We start from the raw sequence: 25,670 nt of genomic DNA on the forward strand, positions 1-25,670 counted from the left end.
CTCATCTCATATTTTGTGACTAGCTGATTAATAAGTCTTTAATTTTGTATGGCTATGATAAGTTACAGTATATCACATACAATTATTTTACCAATAGATGTCTTTTTAATTTGTCTTGCTAGAAATGTAAATGAAAGAATATACTACTGTAGTTGTAATTCACATTTAACTGTAACAGATCTGAATGTGTCCCACTCCTGACATGCAAATTATTCTGATACAAAATTAACTTTGCTTGAAATAAATTCACCTTAGAAACAGCTTCTTAACCAATGTGATTTCTGTCTTCAGTTATCACAGCTGCTATCATTGTAAGATTGTCTATGCAAAGTTTATCTGACATATTTGAGCACTGTTCTCTGTATCTCATCCCCATCACCACAGGAACTGCACAGCTGCTTGTCATCACTGGGTTTATGGTGATTCACTATATGCTTTGGCATGGCACACAATAACAAGGGACACAAAATGCTCAGGAAATTCCATCTGGAGATATTTGTCAAAGAGAGGAATGGAGTTTTGTTCAAAGGTCATGCTGTGTCTGAAATATCAATTTGCAATTGATTTTTTTTTTTCCCCTTAGTGGTCTCAAGGCACAATAGCTAACATCTAATGTAAAACAACATTATTCTTTTTCAGTAAAGAAGCAAAGAAGCTATTCTCTGGTTGGTATTCAGCCGAACAACTTTTTCAGGTTTACTTAAGTGGTTTCAATAAGCCTGTGACAAAAGCGTAATGGACTCCAGCAAAATTGTCAGCGTCTAGGGTATTTGGGTTTAGAGTCACACCGAGAAGACTGTTTTCTTCAACACCCACATGTCCCTCTAGGGAAGCTACTGGCAGTGTGCCCTATGGTGCCAGCAACAGGGTTAGGTTTATGAGGATGACTCATGAGACTCCAGTTAGCTTACAGATCTCTGTAAATCCATCAACCGCCAACGTAAAGTTTAACTTTGAGACCAGCCAGAAAATAGACCTTTGTGCTGAACAGATTAAAGACCAAATATGCAGTTAATATATGGTTAATAAAAATGTGCCAACACCAGTCCCTGCTGATTGTTAATTGGGCCTAAGTGGGCTTTTGCATATGAAAAAAAGGATGCTTGATAATTACATGCAGGTCTATTTTCATCTGTGCAGCTATACACTGATCTATATATTATAGATTAATTTAAACCTGTGGCTCATATTGAGCTGATGAAATCCTAACAATAATACACTAATCCAATCCAATAATCTTTAATGACTCCTCTGAACCTCTGTCTAGTTTTACTGATTAAAATTGTGAAATGAGACACACAAGTTTCCCAGAATGAAAGCAAATAAACTTCATAACATGCACAACTAGCAGTAAGACGCAAAAGACTCCTTTGTGAACAAACTGATGCGATGACTGTAATCAAGCACAAAAATTTAAGTGTTAAGTTATTATTTCATTTGCAAATGATGTTTAGTGAAAGCTATTTCAAAATAGATATTACAGTAATAATCTCAAAACATATTGTACACAACACAATAACAGTTAAAGGGATACCCAAAAATGAAAATTCTCTCAACATTTATTCACCCTCATGCCATCCCAGATATGTATGACTTTCTGTCCTCTGCTGAACACAAATAAAGATTTTTAGAAGAATATCTCAGCTCTGTTGGTCTTTACAATGTAAGTGAATGGTGATTAGACCTTCGAATCTCCAAAAATCACATAAAGGAAACATAGAAATAATCCATAAGACACCAGTGGTTACATCCATATCTTCAGAAATTATATACAGTCTACCACCCCTGAGTGCGCAAGTTCGAATCCCAGGACGTGCTGAGTGACTCCAGCCAGGTCTCCTAAGCAACCAAATTGGCCCGGTTGCTAGGAAGGGTAGAGTCACATGGGGTAACCTCCTCATGATCGCTATAATGTGGTTCGTTCTCGGTGGGGCGCGTGGTGAGTTGGGCATGGTTGCCGCGGTGGGTCGCGCTATGTCTCCGTGGCAACGCGCTCCGTGGCTGCATCCGTGGCTCAGATGCAGAGGCAACTGGGATTCGTCCTCAGCCACCCGGACTGAGGCGAATCACTACGCCACCACGAGGACTTAAAAGCACATTGAGAATTGGGCATTCCAAATTGGAAGAAAAGGGGGGGAAGAAATGAAATACAGTTGTGCTCAAAAGTTTGCATACCCTGGCAGAAATTGTGAAATTTTGGCATTGATTTTGAAAATATGTCTGATCATGCAAAACAACTGTCTTTTATTTAAGGATAGTGATCATATGAAGCCATTTATCATCACATAGTTGTTTGACTCCTCTTTAAATCATAATGATAACAGAAATCACCCAAATGGCCCTGATCAAAAGTTGACATACCCTTGAATGTTTGGCCTTGTTACAGACACACAAGGTGACACACAGGTTTAAATGGCAATTAAAGGTTAATTTCCCACACCTGTGGCTTTTTAAATTGCAATTAGTGTCTGTGTATCAATAGTCAATGAGTTTGTTAGCTCTCAGGTGGATGCACTGAGCAGGCTAGATACTGAGCCATGGGGAGCAGAAAAGAACTGTCAAAAGACCTGTGTAACAAGGTAATGGAACTTTATAAAGATGGAGAAGGATATAAAAAGATATTCAAAGCCTTGAAAATGCCAGTCAGTACTGTTCAATCACTTATTAAGAAGTGGAAAATTCAGGGATCTCTAGATACCAAGCCAAGGTCAGGTAGACCAAGAAAGATTTCAGCCACAACTGCCAGAAGAATTGTTCAGGATACAAAGAAAAACCCACAGGTAACCTCAGGAGAAATACAGGCTGCTCTGGAAAAAGATGGTGTGGTTGTTTCAAGGAGCACAATATAACGATACTTGAACAAAAATGAGCTGCATGGTCGAGTTGCCAGAAAGAAGCCTTTACTGCACAAATGCCACAAAAAAGCCCGGTTACAATATGCCCGACAACACCTTGACATGCCTCTCAGCTTCTGACACACTGTAATTTGGAGTGATGAGACCAAAATAGAGCTTTATGGTCACAACCATAAGTGCTATGTTTGGAGAGGGGTCAACAAGGCCTCTAGTGAAAAGAATACCATCCCCACTGTGAAGCATGGTGGTGGCTCACTGATGTTTTGGGGGTCTGTGAGCTCTAAAGGCACGGGGAATCTTGTGAAAATTGATGGCAAGATGATTGCAGCATGTTATCAGAAAATACTGGCAGACAATTTGTATTCTTCTGCACGAAAGCTGCGCACGGGATGCTCTTGGACTTTCCAGCATGACAATGACCCTAAGCACAAGGCCAAATTGACCCTCCAGTGGTTGCAGCAGAAAAAGGTGAAGGCTCTGGAGTGGCCATCACAGTCTCCTGACCTTAATATCATCGAGCCACTCTAGGGAGATCTCAAATGTGCGTTTCAGGCAAGATGACCAAAGATTTTGCATGACCTGCAAGAATTTGGGGCCTCATAGACAACTATTACAAAAGACTGCACGCTGTCATTGATGCTAAAGGGGGCAATACACAGTATTAAGAACTAAGGGTATGCAGACTTTTGTCATTTTTTGTTTTTGTTTTGTTTGTTTGTTTTGTTTTTTATTTATTTTATTTTTTTTTTGGCATGTTTTGTTTTATAATTGTGCCATTCTGTTATAACCTACAGTTGAATATGAATCCCATAAGAAGTAAAATAAAAATTTTTTGCCTGCTCACTCATGTTTTCTTTAAAAATGGTACATATACTACCAATTCTCCAAGGGTATGCAAACATTTGAGCACAACTGTAACAGGTGTGAGTGAGAAACAGATAAAAAATGTAGGTCCTTTTTTTTAACTCTAAATCTCCACTTTCACTTTTACATATGGAAGTCACATGTGGTGCCTGTTAAGTTTCACTTTCATATTTAAAAGAAAAGTGAAAGTGGAGATTTAGAGTAAAAAAATAAAGACTTAAATATTGATTTGTTTCTTACCCACACCTATCATCTCACTTCTAAAGATATGGATTTAAACACTAGAGTGCTTAATGTTATTTTTGGAGCTCCAAAAGTCTGATCACCATTCACTTGCATTGTATGGCCTACGGAGCTGAGATATTCTTCTAAAAATCTTTGTTTGTGTTCTGCTGAAGAAAGAAAGTCATACACATCTGGGATGGCATGAGGGTGAATAAATGATGAGAGAATTTTTATTTTGGGGTGAACTATCCCTTTAATTCCATTTTACAAAAATGTTTGCACGCGTGAAATGTAGGCGGTGCATTAACAACACGCTTTACGGTAGAAAAAAACATGTAAGGTAGGCTTTAAGCTTGCCTGACTGAAAATACAAAAGTCGAAAGAATTGGAATTTTACCTGCTCATAAATGTAATACTTGTTTAAATGATCTAAAAGACCGTTATATTAACTAATGGATTAAATATAATAAACTCTGACACAAGCAGAGAGGTCTGTCTATCGAACAGATGACGTGTATTATCGGGTCTTTGCAACTTCCGGGTTTGTGAAGACAGTGTGCAGCGCTCCCACACAAATTTGGAAAATGTAAGTAAAGCCATTTATCACTTTAACAACACTTTATTTGCTATCCATATTTATTTCATGTGTAAATGCCCCTCAGTTAATATGTGTCTCTGTCTGTATTAGGTCGAAAGTAACGTTTAAAATCACTCTGACGTCGGACCCTCGGTTACCTTATAAAGTGTGAGTGACAGATAAGCATTCAACATATGACAACACATCAACATTTATATTCAACACATAAAACTCCATCAGCGTTATATTTTTCATTTAACTGTCACTGAACGCCATAAACATTAATATTCACTTTACAGTTACATATATACAAAAACATATTGCACATCATCAACATTATATTTCTGTTTTATTGATCAGCATTAAACATATTACTCACTATAAACATGGATATTCCTGTTTTAACTGTTTCGTAATCCAGCAATCAACATATTGCACATCATAAACATGAATATTCCTACTTGTACTGTTAGCATTCCACATTATTAACATAAACTTTTGTCAGTCCTGATTTGAGTGGTTCTGATAGTAGCATTGATTATTATGTGCCTCAGCTCTCAGCTAAGGTTTCTATAATGCTGGAGGCACTGAATACAGTTGTTTTACGTGATTAGTTAATTCAGTAATTTATTCATATATTCCTTCTTTACTTCATTAAAATCAGGGAATTACAGTACATTGTGCCAGGATTACTGTTGAATTTGCCCCCAGCTGTTAGCTGTAAGACCATGCTTCTAGACAGTTGTTCTTATTTTATACCATATTGATTGCAATCAGTGTTAGCTTGGTCTGTGGTAGTCCAACATGCTGTGTTTGCATTGTAGTGTGTGACGGCTTGGTTAATGCTGGTACTGTTAAAGGCCACAGGCTGGACTGAAGGCTGAGTGGGTGTGAGTGGTCTGCTCTCAAGGGTCATTCAGATAGGACTGAGTCTTAACACCTGCAGTGCTGGTCACCAGCTAGTTTGATTTATTTAACACATGGCCAAGTTTTTTGCAAATTTGATTGCGCTCAGTGAGTTGCCATTGCAGACATGAGCTTGTTAAAATGACCGCAGCTTAATGTCCCTAAATGGCGGCAGAAGAAAATGCTATTATGTGGAATTTAGGTAATATAGGGGCAATTCCATGGATAGGCATATGCATACATATGTCAATCATACCATGGAAAAATAAAGTTTTAAGCAAAGGACCAAACCCCCTTTTAAATGGTTCATTTAGGTCTATATTTTACTGTATTAAAGAGCTATAATGAAACTTTTGAGGAAATTGCATTGTGTATCCACCTCACCCATATTTCATGGTTGCAAAAGAAGGATTTTCAGTTTTATATTAACAATTATAATTTACCAAAAAGACAAGGAAAATAATGTCTGAGAAATTTATACATTCCTAAATCTAAGCCTAGGCCTAAACTTATTAGATTTATAGTTTATGAATTTGTCATAATGATACAACACATTTTGTCAGAACTTATTAAACAGGTGTAGTTCATCTTCTTTTTGTTTTTTTATTGCACAATTATTCATTGGCATCATTGTGTTTCAGATTAAGTGTACCTGAGAGCACGCCGTTTACAGCAGTTTTAAAGTTTGCAGCGGAAGAGGTGAGTTGATTCATCATTCATCACTTGTGCTTATAAAATCAGGGTTTAACAGTTCAGTCGAGCAGATAAGTGTTCAATTTGTCCTTTTGAGGACTTGTTTGAAGAGGTATTTATTGAGATGTAGAGCAATGTTGTTGCCACTGAGTTTTGATGTTTCTGTATGAAATTAGTAACATGACATTAGAAAAATACGATCAAATCAGAATGATGTAGAATTAAAGGGAGAATCCATGTTCAATACAAGTTAACCTCAATTAACAGCACTTGTGTTATTCTGTTGATTACCACAAAAAATTATTTTTGACTTGTCCTGCCATTTCTTCTTTTTTTCCCCTTCAATCCGCGCATCTTATCACATGGCTCATTGTGCATGACACCGCGGAGACTCACAGCATGTGGAGAGTCATGCTACTCTCCGTGACCACGAACAACTTACCACGCGCCCCATTGAGAGTGAGAACCACTAATCACGACCACGAGGAGGTTACCCCATGTGACTCTAATTTGGTTGCTTAGGAGACCTGGCTGGAGTCACTCAGCGCACCCTGGATTCGAACTCGCGACTCCAGGGGTGGTAGTCAGCGTCAGTACTCGCTGAGCTACCCAGGCCCCCTTGTCCCGCCTTTTCTTTAAAAAAAATAAAAAATCTGGGTTACAATGAGGCACTTACAATGGAAGTGAACAATATGCATGCTAATATGATTTTAATGTAATAAAATTGCTTACTACACTTTCCTGTGTAAAGTACAACTTCATTTGCCATGACGATGTAATGCTGTAAATTCTGTAATCCTGGGGGGAAAAAAACTATTTAAACAACTTTACAGCTCTAATAACGAGTTTGAACATAATTAATATAAGGGCTTTTATTAAATTATAAGTTTCATATTTCTGCCTTTTAAACCCTCTGAAAATTGGCCCCATTCACTTCCATTGTAAATGCCTCACTGTAACCTCGATTTTTTTTTTCTTTTTCTTTTTTTTTAAAAGGAGGGACGAGGTGAATATTTTTTATTTTTTTTTGCTAATCAACATAATGCCACAAATGCTGTCGATTGAGCTTAACTTGTATTGAGCTTGGAATATTCCTTTAATGACTTTTATCAAAACAGATTTGCTCAATTCTGGTTGGCAAATCCATATTTTCCATAGCTCAGAACATGGATCAGGGTTTGACATTAAGTTTTTTTCACATTAACTTTATCCTGATTATGTCCATTAATTTCAATTCAGTATGTGGAATCTTTTTTTTTTTTTTAGTCTGTTTAGTCTTTCTGGTAATGATTTATCCTCTTAAGTAGGAATATACCAGTTCGATACCTGGATCAGTATCGGCTCCGATACTGACGTTTTTAACCGGATCTGGTATCGATCCGGCGAGCCCACTCAAAATCCAATACCATCTTTTAGTCATGGTTGTTACCGTTAGGGCTGTCAATTGCGCAGATAAACTAAATTCAAATTTTTACCTTAAAAATGTTCTAAATTCTAATTTTCAAAAAAGTCAGACGATTTTTTAAATTGAAGCTATTTCCTTAGTCCACAAGAGGGCACATTGAATACATATAACCATACAGCACCATGTTATAATATTGCAAAGAACATTCCTGGCTGTTAAAAAACATTCCATTTTAAACTAAAGTGCATAAAATAAAAAAAGTTTTAGTAGGTTCATATTCTCAAATTTTAAGTCAGAAGTAAAACGAGGAGGGAAACGCTTCAGTAGGCAGTTCTGTGTTAACATGGTGTTACATTTGCACTGGTGCCACAGTACATACTACCACAGACTCAAACTTCATAATAACAGTGATATACCAAAGTGTTTTTCATTAATTTTCAGCTGTATGTAAGGGAGAATTTTTCCCAGATATCAGTGGTATTCAGCTGAAATTTGTGGTAAAGCAGCTCATGATCCCTGGTCAGGGGCTGTTCATACAGATGGAACACAACAGAATGGAACAGAACGTGAGGATTTCGAGACACACTTTTCCAACTTGAACTCCTTTACAGACAAACCCATTGCTTAATCTGAGAAATGCTGCTAAGAGAGCAAGACCTCCACCTACTGTAAGGGGCTGTTAACACCGAATGCTTTTGCAACCATCCAGTTTACCATTTGATTTTCTATGTAAACGCACTAGATGAACGTCTTTGTTTCACTTTGTTTTAGTTTATTTAGCGTCTCGTGCAGGAGCACTGTTTTTTAGATGCCGCGTCAAGTTAAAAAGAACTTAAAAACACGTCTCGAGACATTCAAAATTCGAATGCGCAGTTTTAGCATTCAAATGTGCGTATTTTTCTTAAATTCAACTAATATTTGAATTTCGAATTTTAATTTGACAGCCCTAGTTACCGTCAAGCTTCAAAAAATTACAGAACCATAAAAGCACCATTAAAGTGTCCATATGACTCATTTTATTTTAGGTCTCTATAATGCGATAGCTTTGTGAATCTCAATGGGCTGCGTTTAATAAATAAATATATACTCTGCATGCGCAGCGCACTTCAGTAAACGAGCGGTGCTCTGTTGTGACACACATATAGCACGCGCTCACTGATCATGCGCTACTGTTGGTCACCGGCCATATTTGAGTCCTCCACACGAACTACACCTCAGATGTAGATGCTTGATAGTTCAGTTGGTTTATAACATGCATTGAGATGAGAACTGGAGGAGCAATAAACCAGATTTTGAATAAAATATGTATTAAACCACTGTGAACTAGACCAAACACTCTAAGGTTACTGTCTTCCTGGAGTGCTCCGTCAAAATAAAAGCCCCAGGGTTTTAAAGTTAAGAAATTACGAATGAAATAAGTTACTATTGTATAATATAATTCTAATATTTATTATTATTAGGATTATTGTTATTATTATTATTGTTGTTGTTCATAATAACAATATCTATTGTTGTTTTGTTATTTTAATTTTATAATAAAAAAATTAATATATATATATATATATAAGTTACAATAATATTAAGTTGACTGGGTTCCAAAAACATAACTGTGATTTTAAAAAAGTCAACTGATATTCTATTACAACTGAGTCCATAAGTCCAGATAAAAATGTTAAACAAAAAAATCTGTAAAGAGAACTGGCTTCTTTTCTACCCAAGACTTTCACTAGAATTACTGTTAATTTTGCTGCTGCATTATCTGAGTATTTAAAAGTTTTCTTAATAAGCTACACATTTTTTTATGTAATCGTTTTTTATTTATTTATTTTATAATGAAATAATGTGTATTTAGATGTTTTTGTTTCTTTACATATAGAAGAGTACACCAATTAGTTCCACACAGTTAGGTATAGATATTCAAATCTGATTAAGAAAAAAACAACACTGGTATTGGAATCGATATCGGTATCAGCCGATACTGAGAGTTCAGGTATTGGAATCAATAGGGAGAGAAAAAGTATCGGTGCATCCCTACTTTTAAGACACATATTTAGGCTTATTTCTGTGTCCACAGCCTCCTTTGTTAAAATCAGAACAAGATCAATGCAGAATCAGTTGAAACGGATTCCCTTTGAAACTGTAAGGCCAATGATTATTCACCTGAAAGATTGTGTTTAGCCATAAGCATTTAGAAATTATCTGTTAAAAAGCTGATAAAACCCTTTTTATTCTCTGTGGGCTGTCTGGTCTCTTTTACAGCATGGCAGAATGATGTTGCAGATTAGCTTGGGTCGTCGATCCTTTCTTGAAATAATGAAACGTCAAATCTGACAGCCTCATAACAGGAAGACGTAATGCGTCAAGTGGAAGCCAGAAAGAATGACAAAATGCACCGTGAATGATCGTTTACGTGACTCATTTTCAGCTTTTTCTTTTTGCATTCTCAGAAATCCTTCTTGGTATTTCGGCTTTGAGTGATGGTAAAAATTAAGGTTATGTCATTTTTCTGTAATCTCTCGCGCTCCAAATTGTTGGTGACTTGTCGAGTGACAAAAGGTCAGAAAAAAAGAAAACTGATTGAATAAAGCCCAACAAAAGTTTTTAGTCCGTAAATTAGTATGCATTTGTATCCAGAAATAGACATCGGTATTTACCTCAGGCAGCTGAAACAATGAAAAGAGCTGTTTTCTAAACTGAAAGTTTATACACAGTAATTTTCGCAGCAGCCAGGTATGCCCCTTCCCAATGCAAAGAAATGCCTTAAAGGCGTCTGGAGAGTTTTTCAAAGCCCCTTCAGAATGGATTTGCCAATATTTTTTACTTTCCACAGCTCTTTGTGACAGTGACACTTTCTTCTGCGCAGAAAGTCCAGAATGCTCTTTCCTCATGCTTTTGAAAGCTTCCACTCTTTAGCGCTGACTCTTTAAATTACCTGACTTGAACATTAACTCAAGTTGCATTTTCCCCCTGCTTGACAGAGATATTTTGTGGAGGACTGTTGTTTATGTGAGGTGCCTGGCTGTCAGCTTGTATGGTTGATGGATGCAATAAAACAATTCCTCTTGTTTTCTTTCATTTAAAGTTTAAAGTGCCAGCAGCCACCAGTGCCATCATTACAAACGGTAAGTAATTTGTTTGTTTATTTGGGGATTGTGATGGTTATTACTGGTGTTTTCTGAGGCTGGTTTTTGCTAGGAACATGAATGATTCCTTAAAGGAATATTCCAGGTTCAATCGACAGCATTTGTGGCATAATGTTGAATACTTAATTTTGACTTGCACCCCTTTTCTATAAAAAAAAAAAAAAAAAAAAAAAAGCAAAAATCTGGGTTCCAGTAAGGCACTTACAATGGAAGTGAATGGGGCTAATCTGTAAACGTTAAAATACACACTGTTTCAAAAGTATAGCCACAAGACCTAAACAATATGTATGTTAAAATTTAAAGTGATAAAATCGCTTACTAATCATTTCTGTGTGAAGATCTATGCAATGTAATGTCAACAAACCCTAAAACATTTGTAAAAATTATGATTTATACAACATTACAGCTCAAATAACACATGAGTTTTAACAGAAGAATTAATGTAAGTGCTTTTATAAAATTATAAGCTTCACATTTCTGCCTTAAACTCTCCAAAAATTGGCCCCATTCACTTCCATTGTAAGTGCCTCTCTGTAACCTCAGTTTTCTCTTTTTTTGCGAGTCGAAATTCATTTTTGTGGTAATCAACATTATGCAACAAATGCTTTTGATTGAGCTTAACCTTGTATTGAACCCGGAAAACTGTGGTTTGTTGAGTAGAGGTGTGTTATATTATTACTTTTCTAAGTGAAAAGAGTTACAATTTTTTTGCAGTCTGGCAGATGATAAAACAGGCAAAAAAAGAAAATTGGAAATCGAATCTAAGCCATATCTAGGGTCCAGAATATCATAAAAACATGGGGGTGGGCTTTTTTGACTTTCACCAGTAAGCAACTGACTAGCGACACCCTAGCAACCACTTAGCAACCAACCTCAACACCGTAGTATTGTGTTGGCGAGTTTTGCATTAGCAAGCACCACTCATATTTTAATACAGTGATGTATTGTTTAACGCCATGGAGATGTGATAAAGTTGATCCTGGCTTTTCATTCAGGCTAAATCAAGATGTAATGCTGCGTTGTGAGTTCTTCTGTAATAATTATTGAAGAAATGATAAACTAAAAGCCATAACTCACTGTTCTGGCCCAGCACAGACAGACAGTTCATGTAATTTAGAAAATTTGAAATGTGATTGTTCAGCGCTTCGGTGCATCACCCTCATCAAGGGTTTCTTTATCTGTTTACCCATCTGTCTGATATATTGATTGTCTTTCATTGTGATTGTTTTGTAAATGTGCTCAGATGGCAATGCTGATGATATCTCTAATGATTTTTTTCTGTAGATGGCATCGGAATCAACCCCGCACAGACAGCAGGTCAGTGTTGTTTCTTCACTCGGTCAAGGCTGCATTCGAATTAGAAACATTTAATTCTAACCACACATTGCACGGATGCGGTTATGAAACCGTGTGACTCCTCTCGTTAATGCTCAACCAAAAATCACTGACACTCTCTGAACTGCCAGTATTCTTAAAGAGACAGTAGCATTTTAACACTTGTTGTTTATATGTAAATACTTGCAAATGGCACAAATTATGCATGAAAACAATAAACATGTAACAAAATAAACATATGCAGTAAAATATATGCACTTTCAAGTAGTGGACGACCGATATATCGCCGAGGCCGATAAATCAGCCGATAATCTGAATTTTGTAATAATCCGCATCGGCCGATTTATTTCTTGAGGGCTCTGAGAATTGCCTGCTTGCATTTGAAGCATCTGAGACATGTAAACGATCATTCACGGTTCATTTTGTTGTTACGTGCCTTCATGTTACTACAATAATAGACCAGTGTGCAACACAGTGTCATTTAAATGGTCCGCATATCAGAGCCGCGATAGACGCGTTTGAGCTCATAATGTTAAAGTGCTCGCCTGTTTCATTCTCCCTCTCTCTCCTCAACCCGTTCCTTGTAACTTTTAACTGTCTTGTCTAATGATAAAAAGGCAATATCGATAAAACTAATATCATATACCATCTGCAAATATGCACATATCTCGTTTAAACAGATGTAATAAGCAAACCTCACAAAACTTCAGCAGATCCAGCATCCTGTGGAGCGCTCATAAATCTTCCTCTGAAGCACATATTCTAACAGTCTCTCTTCAACAGTTCCCTGTAACTTTTCTAATGATAAAAGGCAAATATCAATAAAACTTCTATTATATACCGTCTGCAAATATGCAGATATCTCGTTTATACAGATGTAATAAACCAACCTCACAAAACTTCAGCAGATCCAGCATCCTGTGGAGCACTCATAAATCTTCCTCTGAAGCACATATTCTAACAGTCTCTCCTCAACAGTTCCCTGTAACTTTTCTAATGATAAAAGGCAAATATCAATAAAACTTCTATTATATACCATCTGCAAATATGCAGAAATCTTTTTTTAAACAGATATAATTCACGAACCTCACGAAAATCCAGCGTTTTCTTCCCGTCGAGCGCTCATCTGATATCATCTTCTGAAGCACGTATTCTATCAGCCAGAATCAAAACTTCAGTATCAGGATCTAAAGTTCCGCTGATTCACAGATCATGACGCGTGAGTGTGACTTCAAAGTAAAAGCACTTCACGTGTGCTATAAGTAAATGTCATATTCACTATGCACTATATGTACAATTGGTTTGATTCTATATTTTTTAATATAGTAATTGTGATTGCCTATGTGGACATGCCATCCATGATTGCTGGACTACTGTGTGTACTGTGTTTTCCTCCTTCCTAATATATTAACAATTTCTTCATGGGCAAATAAATCTCAAAAAATGGATGACTAAACAGAAATCAGAAAAATCTACCATTTTAAAATACAATATTTTTTTTTTTTTTTTAGATTCTTTTTTTACAAAGTTAAAGTCTAGTGTGAAATTGAGTGAATATAGTGCTAAATAAGAGTTTATTAATTTTTTAGCAATTTTATGTTTATGTTATTTACTATATTAAATTGTGTGATACGGTGTATCGGCCTATCGGCCACCCTGCTGTCTGGATATCGGCATCGGCCATTAAACAACCCTTATCGGTCGATCACTACTTTCAAGACATCATATTTATTGATGGAATATATAGAATATGTACCTTTTTTCAAGCTAAAATGTGACCAAAATGCTGAAAAACTAATGATAATATAAAAATGGTAATCAATATTTTCATGCCAAGTTAAAAGGTCCCCTGTATAATTAACAGCGTTAGCTGAGAGAAAATTTCTTCCATATTTAATCAAAATGGACATTATAACTGAAATATACCCAAATGAATCACAATTTAATCGTAATTGAAACCAATTGAGAGCTTGAGTCGAATCGAATTGGGAAATCCATTATCAAAACTCAGCCCTACTATGTAGTGATTGTCTTATAATTTGCTAATCGCTATATAAGGAAAGAGTAAATGAAAATATAGTGTATTCCACTTCAGACAATATTGTGCGCTTTGTATGACTTTACATGCGTCTCATCCCAAATGACGAAAAAACTACTTTAATTTCAATCTGACCGTTCAGAATGAGACATAGTCCAAAAGAATAAAATGATTTTAACCGTGTTTCAAACCAAAAATATGTTAATTTGGGTCTTTGGATATTTTGCTGTTCAAACTACAAAACTAAATGGATTTGTCGTATAAAGTCCCAGCAGCATCTGGCTATAATGTCATTTTGTAAACTAAAATTAGTTTTAATATATCCAAGGATTGCGCAAGACTTTGTTCAAAATGTTTCTTTGTTTGTGCTTTAGTTCACCTTCTGTCAACCCTGTTTAATTATTCTATGTTGTTTACTTCAACTTGCCGGCATTCTTTCATAGCAGTCTTATGAAATGATTTCATCTCACTGTCAGCCGTTCACTTGTGTGACTGATATTTTCCCATTTCCCTGCCTGTCCTCCATAATCTTCTGCATGCAAATGCTAAGATTACTCGCTTCTTCTTACTGCCCGATATTGTTTATGTTTGTCTGCCTGGGGGACCTTTTGAGAGATCAGATGATATGCTGATAGAATCATTCAGTAGGCCTTGAATTTAAATTTCACATATTACCTAATTAATATTGATGATGTGCTTCAAGGATGCTTGCGCCAGTAATATCAATCCCCTTAATTATGAGATTATTTCCTTGACTAAATATTTCTTTATAGATGTTTTCCATCCTGGTTTACTTGTCATTTAACATGGCAGCCTGCAACTAATCCATTTGCATTAATTACCTAGACTGTGGCATCTAATTTGTCCCGAACAGTTTTATAATGAACCAAAAATATTTTTACACTTCTCATAATAACATAAGATCTCTAATGTTGTGTTTTGCGCCGTTGCTTTGCCAAAGCATCTCTCACTCCCAGTCAGTCCACAGTGTTGCCAGCTTAGCAACTTTTCAGACCCCTTTAGTGACTTTTTTTCCAAAAAGCACCTAGCAACAAATCTAGTGACTTTTTGGACAAACCTTAGCTACTTTCTGTAGAAGACAGTCGCCAGTACTGCCCCGCGAACGCGAGGTCTTGCTTTCCCGCCGCAGGCACACCTCTCTCTGTCTAGTCTGTTCAGTGAGTGGCAGAGAGGAGCAACACATTCAGTTGACTGCACGGCAGCTGACATGGACGTGATTGAGCTGCGCATGTGCAAACAGTGTTGCTAAGGACCAATCACTAATCTGTATTGTTTGCTTCTCCTTTGTTTTAATTTAAACAATTTAATTTGACCGTTTAATTAGATTTTTATTCTTCTCATGCGCTTATCACTGTCTTATGACTCACTATCTCAGGTGTTTAGTTCATTCCCGTTTCTGAACTCTCTGAATTCAGATCATTTATTTAGAAAAGTCTGTACATTGTACTTTATTCAAACACATAATAATAAACTTTACTAAACATATATACACACAATACAAATATAAATACAATTACACACAGCCTTGGGCATTACACACACATTCAAAAAAAATACCTAACATGTCACTCTAAAATATACTCAGAAAAGTATAGAAAAGAATGGGAGTTAATCCCTGAATTCAAGGGTTGGCTGAAGCCCTATGTGGGCAATGACACAAGGGCTTACTGTCTTTATAGTCCCTGACTGAAAACAGAACATCCTTGTTGTGGTTTGTTACCGTTTTGATTAAATTACTACAAGAGCACTTAATTTTTCTCTCAAAGTGCACCAGATTGATGCATTTAACTTTAAAATGAAAAAAAAAAAATATTACGGGGGTCTGAGGTCCATCCACCACAGTCTCACAAAATCCTGTGGGAAACACTGTATCAGGATCTGTAATATGTTACCCCAGTGGCGAACTGTCAGCAGGTTTTCACCTTTCTCAGCAATGTGCTGCATGTAATCACATGGTAATGGCCCATAATATTTCAAACATGTCATGGGTTTAGCCCTTAATTGTCAGTTGAGCTGTAATAGATTAGTTGTATAGTAACAGCATGTTTAGCCTGACCCCAATATGCAGGATGTTTTATGAAGAAGCCTGTACCTTCAGTATTGCTCTGCAAGTTACACAATCACATACTAAATATAACCTATATTCAGACATCTGGATAGACTGATTTCTTTTTCACATGGTGAGGGAAATTTACAGGGCAGTGAACAAGGCAACAGCATGTCTTATAGGTGACCAAGTGCTTTCATCTCATTTTGTGAAATGCCAAGCCGGTTTCATGACAAATCTTAATAATAGTACAAGACTGAAAAATAGTAAAAAATCAAACAAGTTGGCTCGCACAAAAACGTACTATGTTTACTCTAGGGCTGGGCGATATGTACAAAATATTTTATCGGTAATCACCTTAAAAAATATTGCGATATCTGATTATATCAAAACCCTTGTACATCCCTTGTGTTCCCAAAATAATGCAGCCAAATGTGTTCTTATCGAATTTGTGTTTGTAGTGTGTTTCTTTAATACAGTTAATGCTGCCTAAAGAAAATTATATAGATCTCAATTTTAGGTTCAAGGTGAATGTAGTCTTGTATTATTTTATGATTTAATCACTTTCATCTTTGTTTCTTTAATGCAAAGACATATTTGAGCAAACCTGCAGAATTGCGTTCACAATGCACATTAAGTGCAAACTGCTCCATGGAAGTAAAGCGAACTAATCTTTGAGCAGCTCCTGAGATGGTCTTATATCATTTGCAGCATTCTCATGCATGACACTATTCTTGCAAACAGTTTTCAGAGGACTGAAATAGAGAAGAAAGAGTGATTACTCTTCACATGTACGTGTACAACAAGACAGGCTCACGCCGCATGCCTCTGAACAAACAGCACATCAGACACGGGCACTGGCGGCTTTTCTTTTGTCTGTTCTTAAAAATATAAAATGTCTTTGTGTTTAACAGTATTTCTATCCATGTCATGTGTTTCAGTCGAGACGTCTTAGAGGTCGCCCACCACTGTTGCGAGTAGATGAGCAAAATTACCTGTGCATGAAATACCTGCATTTTTTTGGACGAGAAGCTTGTGAATTAGGAGCTGGATTCAGAATGTTGTGGGTGGCAGGTGCAAATTTCACACCCTGGGCTACAGTTTAATATATCTGCCAACTTCCCAGATCCATGGTTTTGCCATTTACCGATATTGTCGATCATCGTCTGTCAGTGATTTGTTGAAAACAGCATCGGAAGATTTGTAAGACATCGTCGATATCCGATTACATCGTCCTAACGGCCAGCCCTAGTTTACTCCAAAAGAGAAAAATAAATGAACCAACGAATGTTTGTTTAACCCCTAACCTAAGACTAAACGTAACAGTAAATTCCAACACCTTACCCAAACCCTAAACCTATCCATGGTTTTAATAGGAAAATAACTTGTTGTTGGAATAAGTAACAAATTATGTTCACAGACGTTTCCTTTCTTAAAGTGTTGGATAGGAGGCCAGCTCAAATTTGATGCCTGTATTGTATCGATTTGAAATTCTGTTTGTTGATTGGTTAGTCTCTATAGGAATAAAAGTCGTACCTTTTCGTACAAGCCAAGTCATACGATATCTTCAATTTCGCCATCTCATACGAATTATTACAAGTTATGTTGAAAGTTGGAAATGCCATTGTTTAACGAATGCTGATGAAAGCAGTAGTTGTTGACCTTGTGCTTTTCAATGGCCAGTGCTGAGACCAATATCTAGAAAACAGCGTGGCTGAAAAAAATGCTGATATATATACTCAAAACTATTTAATCACTGAAAATAACGTTTGCACTAAAATGCTGAAATGAACACATTTTACACAATAACTATTGAAAATGTAAAAATGTTGTATTATCTATTGACAAAGCTGTTGGTAGATTAAACCAGATTAATCAGCCAAGCGGACATGGTTTCGGCCAATGCTGGGAAAAAAAAGGAAATATATGTATATGTATGTGTGTATATGTGTATATATGTGTGTGTGTGTGTGTGTGTGTGTGTGTGTGTATATATATATATATATATATATATATATATATATATATATATATATATATATATATATATATATATATACACACACACACACACACTACCGTTCAAAAGTTTGGGGTCACTTGCTTGAAATGTTCTTAAAAATGATCTTAAAAATCTTTTGATCTGAAGGTGTATGCTTAAATGTTTGAAATTAGTTTTGAAGACAAAAATATAATTGTGCCAACATTTATTTAATTACAAAACTAAAATGTTATAAAAAAAATAAATAAAAATGTATGACTTGGACCGAATAATTAAGAAAAGCAGCCACTAAGTGCCCAGCATATAGATGAGATGCTGTTTAAAAAGCATCCCAGGGTGATACATCAAGAAGTTGGTTGAGAAAATGTCTGCAAAATCTAGGCAAAGGGTGACTACTTTGAAGATGCTAAAATATAACATAGTTTTGGATTTTTTTAGTCACAACATAATTCCCATATTTCCATTTCTATTATTCCATAGTTGTGATGACTTTACTATTATTCTAAAATGTGAAAAAAAATAAAGATTGATTAAGTGACCCTAAACCTTTGAACGGTAGTGTGTGTGTGTGTGTGTAAAATATATATATATATATATATATATATATATATATATATATATATATATATATATACACACACTGAACAAAAATATAAACGTAACATGTAAAGTGTTGGACCCATGTTTCATGAGCTGAAATATAACAATTTCCATGCGCATTGATTAGATTAGATTAGGGCCTAATTAATTTATTTCAATTGACTGATTTCCTTAAATGAACTGTAACTCAGAAAAATCTTTGAAATTGTTGCATGTTGCATTTATATTTTTGTTCAGTGTGTGTGTGTGTGTGTGTGTATATATATATATATATATATATATATACACACACACACAGTTGTGCTCAAAAGTTTGCATTCCCTGGCAAAAATTGTGAAATTTTGGCATTGATTTTGAAAATATGACTGATCATGCAAAAAAAAACTGTCTTATATTTAAGGATAGTGATCATATGAAGCCATTTATTATCACATTTGATTTGGCTCCTTTTTAAATCATAATGATAACAGAAATCACCCAAATGGCCCTGATCAAAAGTTTACATACCCTTGAATGTTTGGCCTTGTTACAGACACACAAGGTGACACACAGGTTTAAATGGCAATTAAAGGTTAATTTTCCACACCTGTAGCTTTTTAAATTGCAATTAGTGTCTGTGTATAAATAGAGCAGGCTAGATACTGAGCCATGGGGAGCAGAAAAGAACTGTCAAAAGACCTGCGTAACAAGGTAATGGAACTTTATAAAGATGGAAAAGGATATAAAAAGATACCCAAAGCCTTGAAAATGCCAGTCAGTACTGTTCAATCACTTATTAAGAAGTGGAAAATTCGGGGATCTCTTGATACCAAGCCAAGGTCAGGTAGACCAAGAAAGATTTCAGCCACAACTGCCAGAAGAATTGTTTAGGTTACAAAGAAAAACCCACAGGTAACCTCAGGAGAAATACAGGCTGCTCTGGAAAAAGACGGTGTGGTTGTTTCAAGGAGCACAATACTTGTTGACCCCTCTCCAAACATAGCGCTTATGGTTGTGACCATAAAGCTCTATTTTGGTCTCGTCAATCCAAATTACAGTGTGCCAGAAGCTGTGAGGCGTGTCAAGGTGTTGTCGGGCATATTGTAACCAGGCTTTTTTGTGGCATTGACTTCTTTCTGGCAACTCGACTATGCAGCTCATTTTTGTTCAAATATCGTCGTATTGTGCTCATTGGTTTTTGATTATTTTCAAAATCAATGCCAAAATTTCACAATTTCTGCCAGGGTATGCAAACTTTTGAGCACAACTGTATATATATCACAAATGGCAAAACCATGGATATGGAAAGTTGCCAGATATATAAAACAGTAGCCCAGGGTGTGAAATTTGCACCTGCCACCCGCCAAATGCGACATGCTAAATCCAGCATCTTATTCGCAAGCTCCTCATCCAAAACAAATGCAGGTATTTCATGCGTGGGTAATTTTGCTCATCTACTCGCAACAGTGGTGGGCAACCTCTAAGACGTCTCGACTGAAACATATATATATATATATATATATATATATATATATATATATATATATATATATATATATAGAATGATTTCAAAATCTGCTGTTAATCATGATTAAAACATTTTATTGCCTGACAGCCCTAATATATAATATACACTGATGAGCCAAAACATTATGACCACCTGCCTAATATGCTGTTGGTCCTCCGCATGCCAGCAAAACAGCGCCGACCCACCTAGGCATGGACTCTTTCAGACACCTGATGGTGTCCTGTGGTATCTGGCACCAAGACATTAGCAGAAGATCTTTCAAGTCCTGTAAGTTATGAGGTGGAGCGGCTGTGGATAGGACTTGTTGGTCCAGCACATCCCACAGATGTGCAATCGGATTGAGATCTGGGGCATTTGGAGGCCAGGACAACACCTTGAACTCTTCATCATGTTCCTCAAACCATTCCCGAACAGTGTGTGCAGTGTGGCAGGGCGCATAATCCTGCTGAAAGAGGCCACTGCCATCAGGGAATACCATTGCCATGAAGGGGTGTACCTGGACTGCAACCATGTTTAGGTAGGTGGCACATGTCAAATTGACCTCCACATGAATGGCTAGACCGAGTTTCCAAGCAGAACATTGCCCAGAGCATCACACTCCCTCCACCGGCTTGTTGTCTTCCCACAGTGCAACCTGGTGCCATCACTTCCCCAGGTAAACTGTGCACACGTTCATGGCCATCCAAGTGATGTAAAAGAAAACGGGACTCATCGGACCAGGTAACCTACTTCCACTGCTCCAAGGCCCATTGTAGGTGCTTTCGTTGGTGGACAGGGGTCATCGTGGGCACTCTGACTGGTCTGCGATGCACTCTGTTGTGACACATACCATAATTACAATTTTCTGTTACTTGTGCCAAAGTAGACCTTCTGTCGGTTCAGACCAGACGGGATAGCCGTCGATGAGCCTTGGGCGCCCAACACCCTGTTGAGTGTATGTGGTTTGTCCCTCCTCGGACCACTGTCAGTGGGTACTCACCACTACTGACTAGGAGCACCCCACAAGCCTTGATGTTTCAGAGATGCTCTGATCCAGTCATCTGGCCATAACAATTTGGCCCTTGTCCAAGTCACTCAGGTCTTTTATCCTGCCCATTTATCCTGCATTCAACCTGTTGACTACGAGAACTGATTGTTTGCCTACCATCTCATCTACCCAGACCTCGACATGTGGCCTTGTTAGGAGATGATAAGCATTATTTGCTTAACCTGGTCATAATGTTTTGGCTCATTGGTATACATTTTCTCTTTTTTTTTTTTTTTTCCTTTTTCTCCCAAATTTTTTTTCTCCTTTTTCTCCCAGTGGGGTCGCGTAGTGATTCACCTCAGTCCGGGTGGCGGAGGACGAATCCCAGTTGCCTCCACGTCTGAGACCGTCAACCCACGCATCTTATCACGTGGCTTGTTGAGCGTGTTGCCACGGAGACATAGCGCTTCACGCCATCCACCGCGGCAACCACGCTCAACTCACCACGCGCCCCACCGAGAACGTACCACATTATAGCGAACACGAGGAGGTTACCCCATGTGACTCTACCCTCCCTAACAACCGGGCCAGTTTGGTTGCTAAGGAGACCTGGCTGGAGTCACTCAGCACGCCCTGGGATTCGAACTAGCGAACTCCAGGGGTGGTAGCCAGCGTATTTTACCACTGAGCTACCCAGGCCCCCTCATTGGTGTATACATTATATAATATATAACAGTGCATGCTGTGAGTAAAATACTATATCTCTTCAAATCTACAGGAAATGTGTTCCTGAAACACGGATCAGAGCTTCGCATCATTCCCAGAGATCGAGTTGGAGGAAGACACTGTCCTAGGATGTGACTGGCCAGTGAAGTTCTGTCACAGACGATGAACGTACTTGTGTATTTATTGTCCGGCCTTGAGGTGTCAACTCTCAGCTGCTCTAAAAAACACTGATGCGGTTACAAATCTGTCAGAGTGCCTAAGAGATCTTACAGTGCCCAACCTCCACCCACCAAAGGTCTATGTTTGCAGGACATAAATAATAAAGAACAATTTATTTTTGTGCCCCCGAATTTAGAAAGACTAGATACAACTCTGGTCTTTCACAAAATGTTCCAGATTTTTTAGTGATGTTTCAGACGGTCTAGTTGTTTATGGTCATTGTTTTCATAACACACATTTTCAAAATCAATTTAATGTCTTAAATGTGCCAAGTTTGCATCAGATTATTTCAAATACTGGTGGTAAATATCATTGCCACTTTAATGTGTATTTACCAGTGTTCGAAAAGTATTTAATGCAAGATGAGGCAAATTGGCAAAAAACAGTGGTAGGCAGATAATAAAAATGTCAATGTGATGAAATTTGTCACACTGCCATTTTGTTGGCCCCTAAATATATAAATATATTATAGATATATAGAGGTACACAATAAAGCTCTAAATAGGTTACAAAACAAGCATTTCACAGTAAACTTATGTAAAAACAATGTTTAGTGAATTAACTATCTTCTCATAGGTATTAAAAATTGCAATGTTGCATAAATCAATTTGATGTCTCTGATTGTCATTTCTAAAAAGTCCACATTCGTAACTTCACAAGTCGCTCAAGTCAGCAGTTCTTTTCTTGCATTAAGGTTTAAAATCATTGCTTACTGCAAAATTTGAACAGAACATTAGACTGATAAATGACAGGCCCCTATCCTATGCTTTTACATCCTCCATTAGTGCTAGGCAGTGGAGGAGGTTCTCACTATTCAGTCCGATGTCATAATGGATATTTCATTTGTTTTAATGAAAGAGCAGCCATGCAGTGCCCTTTCCCTGCCACTTATTACTGAGGAAAGGGGAGAAGTTCATTATAACAGCAAGGCCAACATTATTCAAACGCAGACATGCTACTCTGGATAACATTTGAAAAGGCATGGCTTGCCTCCAGCCTTATTTGGCAGGAAATGATGTGGTTTGTTCATTAGCCATGGAGCAATTTGTGCTTTTATAGAAACTAATGAACTTGCCTACATAAAATTGAAAATGGCAACAAAAAAAAAAATGTTATTACAAATACTCTTGTAGATGTATTTGCCTTATGCATTAAAAGAAGAAAGCTTTGAACACAATGTCTGTTTTTGTACTTTCCATTGTGCAACAAGACCTTTAGAATTTTTTTAATTGAATAGATTAAAATTAACAATGCTTTAACACTTGTAATGGAAAGGACAGACTTCAGTTGTCATTTGCATAAATTCAATTCCTCACCATCTTTAAGAGGTGTACATGAGCAAACAAATGACAGAACTGTTAAATATTAATGTTAGATGTTGATTTTATAAAGGTATTGTAGACAAAATTGTCTGTTCTGAGAGGTTTAAATGGGCCATTGCCTGGCAACCTGTCTGTAAGAGTGTCGTCTTGTAACGTGACATATATTTGTAAGCTAAGCTTAAGAAACTGTTTTGTTTTTTCAGAACATTTTATGTGCCTACAAAAACAGGTACTGGACATGTTGTCTTCATATTTCTATAGAAACTCCTTATCCAATCGAGCAGAAGAGGTTTGTTTTCTTTGTTCTTGAAAAGAGAGCTTGAGAGATTTGAATGCGCACACAAAATTTGGCTCTCTTAGTTGCTTGTTGTCAAATAAGTCATTTTTTCCTCCCACCTCCTCAGTGGCTGGTTGTTGTCCACATGTATTACAGGTAAACTATTGCTGCCTGTCAATTCTGCTTCTCACTCAATGTATCTCTGAGATGGAAAGATCCTTGACATGAATTTAGATTCAGCTTGTCCTTCTCGCACTCTCAACCAGCAGATTCATTTTCTTGAGTTTACAGAAGTAATTAATTCTCTGGGGTTTTCAAGCAAAGGAAACACTAGCTTTGGTAATGAACAGAGGCAAATTGGTTTGGCCTTTAAAAGAATGTGTTTTTGTGCCATTGTGTTTTTTCAGCACAAAATAAATGCTTTATTTCTTCTGTAATACAGGGTTCAGGAGCAAGTTTTCTGCCTGTCTGTCTAGTCCAGTCTACCTTGATGCCACCACCATGTATGCACTAAATGGAATATTCTGTTTAATACAAGTGAAGCTCAAGCGACAGCATTTGTGGCATAATGTTGATTACCACAAAAAATTATTTTGCCTCATCCCTCCTTTTCTTTAAAAAAAAGCAAAATCAAGGTTACAGTGAGGCACTTACAATGGAAGTGAATGGGGCCAATTTTTGGATAGTATAAAGGCAGAAATGTGATGCTTATAATTTTATAAAAGCACTTACTGTCATTGAGCACTTTATGAGGAACATCTGTACACCTGCTTATTCATGCAATTATCTCATCAGTCAATCGTGTGGCAGCAGTTGATGCATAAAATCAAGCAGATATGTGTCAGGAGCTTCAGTTAATGTTCACATCAACCATCAGAATGGGGAAAAAATGTGATCTTAGTGATTTCGACCGTGGCATGATTGTTGGTGCCAGACGGGCTGGTTTGAGTATTTCTGTAACTGCTGATCTCCTGGGATTTTCATGCACAACAGTCTCTAGAATTTACTCAGAATGGCGCCAAAAACAAAAAACATCCGGTGAGCGGCAGTTCTGCAGACAGAAATGCCTTGTTGATGAGAGAGGTCAACAGAGAATGGCCAGACTGGTTCGAGGTGACAGAAAGGCTACAGTAACTCAGATAACCACTCTGTACAATTGTAGTGAGCAGAATAGCATCTCAGAATGCACAACACGTCAAACCTTCAGGCGGTTGGTCTACAACAGCAGAATACCACGTCGGGCACTTTATTAGGACCATAGTGTTCCTTATAAAGTGCTCAGGGAATGTAAATGTATTCTTCTGTTAAAATTTGTGTATTATTTGAGCTGTAAAGTTGTTAAAATCTTATTTTTGGCGGAATTACAGGATTTATCTGCGTCACATTGTCATTTCAACAAAAGTGTAAAATTGTCTATAACTTTACAAAGATAAGTTTAGCGATTATCACACTAAAATCATGTTTACACACAGTGTTTACGTCTTGTGGCTATTGTTTTGAAACAGTGAGTATTTTAATGTTTACGGATTTCTCCCATTCACTTCCATTGTAAGTGCCTCACTAACCCAGATCTTTGCATTTTTTTAAAGAAAAGGAAAGACAAGTCTGGTATTCAGCATAATGTCACAAATGCTGTCAATTGAGATTAACTTGTAACGAACCTGGAATATTCCTTTAAATATAGAAAAGGCTACAATTTCTCAAAATTATTTTTAAATGTTCTTTTCCAGCATATTCTTTCAGAGGTCATCCTAAAATATGAGATGTATTGGCCATGGCACCTCGGTTAATTTTTTGTTCTGTATTCTTGAGGTGTCTTGACCTGCTTTGGATTCTATCAGATGAAATGTCATGCCAGCATGGGGCTGAACCTTCTTAAAGCTCAGCTTCAGTTTTATTTTAGAATTGTTGTGACAGGAATGAGTGAACAGGACATTAGCA

General features: G+C 37.0%; 1 protein-coding gene across 1 annotated transcript; it reads left to right on the top strand.

Moving 5' to 3' along the window:
- The first annotated feature begins 4,357 nt into the window (after positions 1 to 4,357).
- Positions 4,358 to 24,166, top strand: LOC127433860 (ubiquitin-fold modifier 1-like). The gene is made up of 6 exons (XM_051686146.1): positions 4,358 to 4,530; positions 4,633 to 4,689; positions 6,069 to 6,126; positions 10,608 to 10,647; positions 11,953 to 11,985; positions 21,964 to 24,166. Coding segments are annotated over exons 1-6 (273 nt in total). The 5' UTR covers positions 4,358 to 4,528; the 3' UTR covers positions 22,047 to 24,166.
- Positions 24,167 to 25,670: the final 1,504 nt, after the last annotated feature.

This window comes from Myxocyprinus asiaticus, chromosome 43, assembly GCF_019703515.2.
Source record: "Myxocyprinus asiaticus isolate MX2 ecotype Aquarium Trade chromosome 43, UBuf_Myxa_2, whole genome shotgun sequence".
Classification (NCBI taxonomy): domain Eukaryota; kingdom Metazoa; phylum Chordata; class Actinopteri; order Cypriniformes; family Catostomidae; genus Myxocyprinus; species Myxocyprinus asiaticus.

Excerpts from the sequence above, each read along its gene's own strand:
- LOC127433860 (XM_051686146.1), top strand. Across the intron at positions 6,127-10,607 it reads TAAAGTTTGCAGCGGAAGAG|TTTAAAGTGCCAGCAGCCAC; the intron begins GTGAGTTGATTC and ends TTTCATTTAAAG. Across the intron at positions 10,648-11,952 it reads CAGTGCCATCATTACAAACG|ATGGCATCGGAATCAACCCC; the intron begins GTAAGTAATTTG and ends TTTTTTCTGTAG.